This window comes from Peromyscus leucopus, chromosome 8a (assembly GCF_004664715.2).
Source record: "Peromyscus leucopus breed LL Stock chromosome 8a, UCI_PerLeu_2.1, whole genome shotgun sequence".
Classification (NCBI taxonomy): Eukaryota; Metazoa; Chordata; class Mammalia; order Rodentia; family Cricetidae; genus Peromyscus; species Peromyscus leucopus.
In genome coordinates, this window is record NC_051085.1 from 6,362,358 (window position 1) to 6,372,520 (window position 10,163).

General features: G+C 45.6%; 1 protein-coding gene across 1 annotated transcript in view; it reads right to left on the reverse strand.

Annotated features, from left to right (window-relative positions):
- Nucleotides 1-8,128, reverse strand: part of Sec63 (SEC63 homolog, protein translocation regulator) — an 80,087-nt gene extending 71,959 nt beyond the window's left edge. Inside the window, exon 1 of the mRNA XM_028894933.2 lies at nucleotides 7,964-8,128. Coding sequence (XP_028750766.1) covers nucleotides 7,964-8,087 — 124 coding nt within the window. The 5' untranslated portion in view covers nucleotides 8,088-8,128. The remainder of the gene's footprint in view (nucleotides 1-7,963) is intronic.
- Between the last annotated feature and the right edge of the window lie 2,035 nt (nucleotides 8,129-10,163).

The window sequence follows — 10,163 nt, forward strand, 5'->3', positions numbered from 1 at the left end:
GCCTCTTCTGACTCTGGAAGCACCAAACATAACCATTACACACAAGTAAAATGCCCACAGACATTTTGTAAATGTTCGTCCCAATCCTTTTCATTGCGCTCACTTCCCAAACTGTAACTAGGCTGATCATCAAATAACTTCCAAGGGACCAGAAATCAATGAAAGGGGAAATAAATATATAAGAAATAAACAGTCCAAGCTATCTCAGAATTCTTTTTAATCTAGTCACACTTGTAAATTCTAATCTCAATGAAATAAGCTAAGACAGACTCTCAGTTCCATCTAGTTTCCCCCAACTCCTAACCCATCCTCTACTACGGTTAAAAAACCCAAACCAGCCAGATGTCATTGTTCTACTGTTTTCTAGGTTAATAATAGGACAAAGAATAAACTTCTCAAAATGGCCAACTGGTCCAAAGTGCCAATCCCATTTCGAATCTGCCGTTTACTTACAGAACACTACATGCTTTTGCAGCTTTTCCCTACTTTCAGAATGCCTTTCTTCTTTTCAAGAACCATCTTAAATCACCTTCTCTCCATGAAACACTTGCCCAAGCCCCCTAACAGAACTACTCCTGTTCTCCTTCAGCACTTTCCAGTTGCTTTTTTGATATTATAAAAATGTGTAATGTTACTTCATTACAGAAAGGAGTACAAAGTAGCAGCTAAAAGAGAAGCTTTGGCTAATTTGGGTCCAACATCCAATCTTACACCTAATGACTATGGCTTGAGGCAAGCTGAATACCTCCTTGAGGTCTCAGTTTTCTCACACAGATACTATTTAAATTTCCTCCAAATGCTATTCAAAGAGCAGTAAGCACACATCACCTTAAAGCTAATAAACATCGGAGATGAAAAAGGCTGCAGTTCTGTAACTCGGCCTGGAGGGGCAAGTGAGGACTGCCCCCAAGTAAGACGATCTAAGATGATCCTCACAGAGAGGGAGAAAAGAGAAGCACCAGGAATGTCTTCCACACCTAGCCAACAACTACACTGGCAGAATCTGTCTCACGTAACTGTCTTCAAGGCTTACATCTTCTGAAGATAACTTCAAATTAAACTGTGATGAACTTGTCCATTTTGGCCTTAAGCACTACTCCAACTCCCTGGAGCAGGTCACTCTTCAGGTGTTTCTGGAACAGCCTACTGCTAAATACAAAGAGGACCCAATATAAAAACCAACTGCCAACCAGCTCTCCCAGTCATACACCAAACACTACCCCAACAGCAGAAACATCCAGACTCCCAGGACAGAATATTTTATGGAATGGCCATAAGTTAGGCCACAAATTATCAAATTATCTTTCCTCTGACTATATGGGAAGACATTAAAAATCAGTGACAAGTAAAATGTGAACATGAACTCAACACATCAGAGAACTCAGCAAACCTTAAAGATGAATGAAAATAAAACATGATATACCAAAATGTAAGGGGCATAGCAAGAATAATGTGCAGTGGGAGGGTTCACAGTTTAAATAAAATAAAATCATCACGTGTTAAGAGGGAAAAAATCAACTTCTATTCACTCCTTCGTGCTTTTTAGAGGTCTGTTTATTATTGGGGGACACATGCAGTGCTGGGTCTCAAACTCAACCAAATGGCTGGGGAGGTGCCTATTAACATAGCAAATCAGATGATGTTTGCCAGCCTCTCTCAGCATCACCAGTACCTGTTCAGAGCCATCCTGGCTAGCATACCTGCCCCTACCCTAAACTCTCCACCCCAGGGCTGGGCTGTCCTTCCCCCAGCTTCTCTGATTCCTATATAACCCAGACATTTTGGCTATGGTGGTCGCTTAGCCACTTGGTCCAAGGTTCCTCTCTCAACCCCATCCTCTCTTCCTTTCTAGCCCCTCCTACCCACAACCCGGTTCAGTGTGGACCCTTGCAAATGCCTCTGACTATGCTCTCCCCCATATCTACAATAGACCTTCTCCTCCACCATATTGATGAGCGCCACATCCTCATTCATTCATTTTTTTCATTCATGCACGTATACATTGAGGCCAGAAGGGAGTGTTGGATCCTCTGGGGCTAGTTATGTGTGGTTTGTGGGTGCTGGGAACTGAACTGGGATCCTCTGCAATAGCCGCCCCTTTTAAAATTTTTATTGCATGTGTGAGTGTGTGTGTACACCACGGTGCATATGTGGAGTTCAGTGGATAACCTGCAGGAGTCAGTTCTCCCTCTACCATATGGGTTCCAAATATGGAATCCAAGCCATCAGGCTTGACAGCCCGTCCTAGCAAAGCCACCTTAGGCCCCTTTGTGCTTTTCTGCACTGGTTATTTGTAGCTTCAGGGGTTTAAAAAAAAAAAAAAAGATACTAGAAAAAAAATCTGACCTGTCATCTAGAAAAACTGAAAACTTTGTCAAATGAAGGAATTTCTATTTTAGTTTTATAGGTATACTTATATGTACCTTTTTTTTCTTCTAAAAACCATTCTTAGGAGGCCTGGTTCTTAGTGTTTTCTGTTTTTGAGATAAGGTCTCACTAAGTAGCCCAGAATAACCTGCAATTTACAATCCTCTTGCCTCAGCCTCCCAAAAGCAGGTGTGCACCACAAGTCAGCCTCATATCACTTCTTGATTCCTTATGGCAAGCTATTATTTCCACTCCTAGGAAACGAAGCTTGGAGTTCAGAGTTCACTAAAATAGAGACTAGGCTAGACACTAAAAACTTTTTATAGTAGGACTTTCCTACTATAGTGCTAAATGACAAAAGTAGATACTTACTCATATCCCTCAAATAAGAGGTGACTGACTTATATACTATGAGAGAATACAAGCAAATAAAATTAATTTTTCAAACACTTCACTACTCTCTTCAACAGTAAAAAAGAGAGCTGAGGACTTAAGTAGCAATCAAAACAGCGTGTGCTAAGAGTACCACTGCATGTCAGACACTGTTCTAAACACTTGACAGAAAGCCCGGGTGGCGCTCCCCTCTAATCCTATAAAGAGAGGTCTCTGTCTCTATTTTACAGATGACCATGCTGAAACACACCACCTGACTACTGAAAGCACAAGGATCTGCCAAGCCAGATTTCAAAACCAGGCAGTTTTGAAAAAGGTCAAGGAACCAAAAGCTCTGTAACGAACACTGGGGTTGGAAAGATGGCACAGCAGTTAGGAGGGTGTGCACTCTTCCGGGGGACTTGTTTGCTTCCCTCACCATCCCTGGTAACTCCTGCTCTAGGAAATCACACTCACATATACATACTACCCTCCCCTCACAACACAAACACAATTTAAAAAATAACAAAATAAATCTTTTTAAAAACAAATAAATAAATAGGCTGGGCATGGGTGGTGGGCACATGCCTTTGATCACAGCAACTGGAAGGCCAAAAAAAAATGTGTTTAATTATAAAAACATAAACCAGAAAGAAGAAAGAGGGCAGTGCACACCAAGTCACAGTGCAGTATTTATGGAAAAATGAAGATAGGAAGTGGCTGAGGTAACTGCAATTATTTCAGAATCTTAAGAATGGATGAAATACTAAAGACTCCAATCACGGCATAATGGTAACTACTTTGGAATCTATTAATGGATAACTACAATAAACTGGTTATAAACTCCATTTAAAGTTGTCTTTGGGGATGGAAGGATGGATGACTCAGAAGTTAAGGAAGAACTTGTTGCTCTTGCTGAGGACCTGAGTTCTGTTCCCAGCACCCCCATGGTGGCTCACAACCATACCGAACTCTAAATCTTGACTTCCAGGGAATCTGATGCCACCTTCTGACCTCCTCAGACACAAGGCTATCATGGCATACCCACAGACATGTAGGCAAAAACACTCATACACATACATAAAAAACAAAATTTAAGTTGTCTTGACAAAAATTTTTACTTTTGACTTCCAGAACTTTATTAAGTGCTGTTTTAAAGAGATTCTAAATCACAAAGGCTAGGACACTTTTTTTTTAATGATGGTGGTGGTGGTGTGTATGCATGCCAGTGTCTGTGTGAGGTTAAAGAACAAGTTTCTAGTCTTGGTTCTCCCACTGGGGTCCAGGACCCAACTCAGGTGGTCAGGTTTACAGGGAAAGTGCTCTTACCCGCTGGCCCAACTCTCTGGTTCTAACTTCTGTTTTTCTGTTCTGTCTGTTTAGTTGGTTTGGTTTGTTTGGGAGGGGATGTTTTTTAGCAAAAAGCACATACCAAAACTACCACCCAAAATAACTCCAACAAAAGCCATCCCAAGAAGGTTCTCTAAGCAGTCCTCTCCAATTTACCTACAATTTAGACCTTTTGTTATAAAATATCAATATGTAGCACTCACTCTAGACTGATTAGATGAGAGTCTCTAGAGACACCTGTGTGTATACGCTCCCTGAGTAATTGTACTTGTAGCCTCTGCTGAGAACCACTGTTACAAGGAAATCTAAGCCATCCATGTCATTACTTTTTCATACAGATCCATTTTACTTCACCAATTTTCATAAAGCCAAGAAGACTTTCACTACTAAAAAGGGTATAAATTAAGTATACTTAGCCCAACACAAAAGACTGAACTCAGGGCAAAAAGATTCCACTAATAATGTTTAGGGAGTAGTAAGTCAATTGGCATATCAAATAAGGCAAAGACTAAGCTATTCCTGTTTTCCCAAACCCTAAATTTCAAAGTCTGTGAAATGGCACTACATTCTACAGTGCACTCAAGAGCTCAAGAATTCCAAGAAAGCCAAGCAGAAACAATTGTGAACTTTCAAACTGAAAGCCCCACATGCATACTTTAAATTTTTAAAAAATTAACATAGAGCCAGGCAATGATGGCACATGCCTTTAATCCCAGCGCTTGAGGCAGAGGCAGGCTCTGAGAGTTGAGGCTAGCCTGGTCTACAGAGGGAGTTCCAGGGTTACAAAGAGAAAACAACAACAACAACAACAACAAAATTAACATGGAGGGAAGATGAGATGGCTTCTGGAGGGAAAGGTGATTGCAGCCATCCCTGACACTCTTAGTTCAATCCTCAGAACCCACAGGGTAGAAGAAAACTGACTCCCAGAAGTTTTCCTCTGCCTACAAACATATACCCAAAATAAATGAAAATGTAATTTAAAAACACATGCACACATTACTAATAGCCAAGGAAATTAATATTCCAAAAGGAAAATAGGGCTATTTTCTAAATGAGATGATCATGCAAAAGCTGTAAAAGCAGCCACACAACAACAAATGAGCAACTTATTTTGCTATGAACATGTTTGAAAAACTTTCTTTTTCAGGGGCTTTGGATGAACCTCTAACTAAAGACTTCTGATAGTCAAGACCTTGCAAGTGAACTGGAGGAGGGGGTCCTCATCATGAAAGCATCCTTTCACTATCACTGTAGTTGTGAAGAAATAACAACATAAGTAACAGTAAACCCAGGGAAAAGCAATGATGACCACAAGTCTCTTAATGATTACAACAGCACTGAAACATCCTTCACTTCCACAATGAGTTTGGGGCAAGACCAAACAAATACATCAACAGGCATGTATATACTAAGGCAAACCTGAAGCAGAGAGCCAGATGGAAAGAAGAAACAAAGTACAACAGAGTTCCTGTATCTTTTTAATCTAACAATATGGAAACAAAGGGCTTTGAAGCTAACAGTGTTCTAATGTAGTACCTCTGCCATACAGGAAACTTACCCAACCTCCAGGGTCTCATCAGTGAACTGAGGACAATGATGATAGTTCTTACCTCCCTCCATTGTTTTGGTTACATTTGAGACAAAGTCCATCAGTGTGTAACCCTAGCTGGCCTCTAACTCTCAGAGTTCTGCCTGCCTGTGCCTCCCAAGTACTCAGATCAAAGGCATCTACCACCATCCCAAGTTCCTCTACAATTTAAAGAAGATTTTTAAAACTAATATTGGGAGGTCAAGACTTACCCAGTCAAAATTAATTCCTCCCACTATACTTCTCCAAAGACCTTCCCCCAAGGAAAAGGCACAAGTACATCTGGCATGATTTGTTATCAAACAAATTTTGTAGCCAAAAATTACCATTAAAAATTCACTTTCAATTTTCAAAAACACATAGTCTTAATTTCCATGAAGCAGAGTTTCTGAAATCAAAGCAGCTCCTGATAATATTCAACCAATCTCCCTACTGCCCCAATGCCCATTTGTCGTCTACACAACCAACCAGACAAGTAGGTGATAAGTGCACAAAAACCACAATACTGAAAAGTATACTTCCCACAGCTGTTTTTGTTCCTTATTTTTTTAGTCACACAGTGTGGTGTCTACAGGTGCCTACAGCCCTCCTGTGGAAGTCCCCAAGAGGTCTAGTCCCCAAGTCAGTTTTTCCCTTTGACTCTTTGGTTCCAGGGGCCTGAATCAAGTTGCCAGGCTTTGAGGCAAGGGCCTTTACCTGTTGGGCCATTTTGCTGGCTTATTTTTGAGGCAAGGTCGCATGTTGCCAGGCTGGCTTTGAACTCACTATGTAGCGGGTGCCAGTGGCCTTGAACTCTCAAAAGCCTGGGATAGTATTTGTGAGCCACCACACTGGGCATGGATCCCTTTAACTTAAAAAACTGAAAGAATGGCTTAGGTGTGCAAGTCAAGAAAAAACATTTCTGTATTAGGACACCTTTAAAAATATGTACACCACTATCCAAACACCCACACTATCTAAATGCACTTAGAAACACAGAACACAAGAGTTGAAACGCAATTTCATAAACCAGCCCTGAATGAGAAACCAGGGTAAACTGTTACATGTAATGGATACTCAAACTTATTGTCAAATGTAAAAAGATACAAGCCTTGATTGCTCTTTATCCTAATTTACTTTAGTTCTATTGCATAACTAAATACTTTTATAGGACACTGGAAATTCTCTCATCAAAGTGTAACAAGTTCTGAGCTTCACTGGTAACAATTTTTCCCAAGGGGCAGCACACTACTTAGACAACCTTGATCATCACCACACCCAACCTAAAAGCAACTTTAGACACAGAAAGCCTTCCCTCAGCGCTGCTGTTAGACCCCAAACCTATTAATTATGGTTAACACCACCAGAAATAACCCATTAGGCGCTTGCACTTAGTGCCACCAGCTTTAAGAATACCTCGTGCCATATGTCTTAGTAAAGACAGAATTCAGCACTACAATACATCTAACATTCCATAAAACTATTCTGGGTTGCGCTCTGACACCGTGTTTAATGTGAAAAGCCTCAAGAACGAAAAGCAAATGGGCCAGCGACCCCACAACTAACTACCTCCTCCGATCAATGAACCTTCGTCCTCGCGCACTTTCCCGTCGTAAACAGGAAACTCCACGGAGGAAAGCAAAGGCAACCGAGAGAAACCTATTTTCGCTTTTATAAAAGGAATAACGGCAGCGCTTCCAGCCCCCACGATGTGAGCGAACAAATGAAAACAGCACAAGGGAGGAAGTGTCAGGGTGGGCGGCTGGTGAGCTCACTTGGAAGTCCCAAACACGCCACCCAGCTCAGGGGTGCCCCCCAAACATCTGCAACAACAGCTGCAGCCGAGACACCGGGACGGGAGAGAGGGAAGGAGGGGGACGGGAGCGGGGGTCGCGGAGTTGCGCCCACCCGCCCGCCCCGGCTCGGCTCGGCTCCCCCTCGGCCAACTCTTCTCCCGCCCCCCATGCCCATCCCTATCCTCCCCGGCCCATCCCGCTCGCTCCAGAAAGAACACCCGACACGGCAGAGGCGGGCAAGACAAAGAGGCGGCGGACCAGGGACTTCCAGGACAATGCGGAGCGGGTCCGAGCCAAACTCCCGCGGACCACGCAGGCGATCGGCCCCGGAAATCGCCGCCGAGCGAGCTCGGGCCCCCGCGGCCGGCGGGCCCTCAGGCCGGGCCGCGCCGCACCGCGCCGCGCCGGCGTCACCGGGACGCGGGGCAGCGCCTGCGGGCGGGACGGCGCGGCCGGCCGGCCGGGGGAGCGGAGCGGAGCGAGCGAGCGGGCCGCCGACGGGACTCACCCGCATTCTGGTCTCGCGGCCAGAGGTAGTAGGTGGCGGGGATCACGATGAGCCCCACGAAGGAGGTGAGGAAGTAGAAGAAGGTGTTCCCGCTGTCATCGTACTGGAACTGCTGGCCCGCCATGGTTGTTCCGCCGCCGCCGCCGCCGCCGCGCTCCCCTCACCGCCGCCGCCGCCACGACCCGCGCTGCGCTCCGGCTCCCGGCGCCCCGGCCCCGTGTGGCGTAGCTCGGACGCCGCCGCCGCCGCCGCCTCTCCTCCCCGCCCCCACGCCGCTCTCACGGACACGCCGCCGCCGCCGCCGCCGCGGCCGCCGCCAACTCTCGCGAGAGGAGCTGCTAGCTCCCGCCCCGTGCGCCTGGTCCCCTCCCCGGCCGGTTCCCCCACACGCTCGCAGAGGGAGACGTGGCGCGCGCAGCGGAGAAACTCGGTTGGACCCCGCCCGTGGCCCCGCCCTCGAGTCGCGGGCCCCGCCCCCTGGCTCCCCCATAGGCCCGCCCCCCAGGGCCCCGCCCCCTGCTTCCCGGCACCCTTTCCCGGCGCCCTTTCCCAGATTCCCAGAGCCTGCCTGCGGGGTTCGGGCGAAGGCTGCCCTCGCGGGCCGTGGGCGCGGACGGTCGTCCCGGGTGCGACTGGAACCTGAGCTATTCCAAGCAGAGCGAGGTTGCCCTGCCTCACTCCCCCATCCCTCTCGCTTTTCCCTGCTTCTGATCCTCTCCTCCAAGTCAACCCTGTAGAAACAAGTGCCGGAAAGAATTAGGGAAAGAGGAATGATGGTAGTTTTGTTTGCAAAGTAATGGTTGCTACTTGAAAACTGCGGGCTACGCTGCACCCATTTTGCAGATAAAGATTCCCTAAACCTGCACAGGTGGTTTCCTGAGTGTTCCAAAGCTTAGGTATTTATTTGGAGCTGCCAGTTCACGAATGCTTTCTGTGACCCAAGCGGTCATTTGTTCAATTGTCAGTAAAATCCCATGGAATAAAGGAAAGGGTACCAGTGGTTCGCAACCTTCCTAATGCTGCAACCCGTTAAATACAGTTCCTCATGTTGTAGTGACCCCAACTGCAAAATTATTTCTGTTGCTACCTCATAACTAATTTTGCTATTGTTACGAATCGTAATGTAAATATCTGATATGCAAGATATCTGATATGTGATTCCTGTGAAAGCTGAAAAAGCTGAGGCTCTAAACGTTTTCCAAAGGTTTGGGGAGCCCAACCCAAATTGCTCTGAAGCCCCTTACCAGGTTGTGCCTTTGACCACCTTGCCGCATTTCCTAACCAAAGAGCCTGGCACTCCTCGCAGCCTGTGAGCAAACTAAGCAGCAGTCACACTCTGCTCTGGACCACAGGATCCCAGAAGCTGGAATCAGCTGAGCTGCCTGACGCTGCTCTAATCTTGCAAGGATCCCGTGGAAAGTCGGGCGGTGGCCTGAGCTGGGTGGGTCCCAGGGTCCGTGCTGCCCTCTGCGGACCGAGAGGACACGGGGCATTTTTCACAAGATTGCTGTGAATAGTAAAAGATAATGGTGTGTAATGACTTTCAAAAGAGAAAAGCAATGTGCCAGTGCAAACATTCTGCTGTATTTTAAGACTACACTCTATTAACTAAATGGCTTTTCAATATGCCTTCCATTGTCTGAGGAGAAATCTGGTTCTACAACCTCTTTTATTTAATGTCTCAAAACCAGTTATGAGTTATATGAGTTATGCTTTCCCTTAGATTATGTATTTCCCTTGTGATTATGTATTCTGTCTTTCCTCTCAAATCCTACTTTGACAGGAAATTTCTCTGCATTTTTTCCCTTGGTTCCCCCCCCCCATATAAAGTTTCCGAGGACTTTATTATAGGAGAGAAACTTAGAATGGAAAAGAAGTTTGGACTATGAAGTCAGAAGAGAATTGTGACCATCCTGAGGTAAGATAGACAGGAGATTTTCGGGATACAGGGGGGAAAAGAATCCTTCATCCCAGAGCATTAACACCAGCCCTTAGGCAGCAGAGGCAGGCAGATCTCTGTGAGTTTGTGGCCTGCCTGGCTGCATAGTGAGTTCCAGGACAGCCTGGGGCTACACAATAAAACTGTTTAAAAAAAAAAAAAAAAAAAGCCTGTCACCAGGTGAGAACCAAGAACTCCAACACACTATTTGCTGTATAGGATGCTGACATGGAGTTAATAATCCTTTCATATGTACGTATT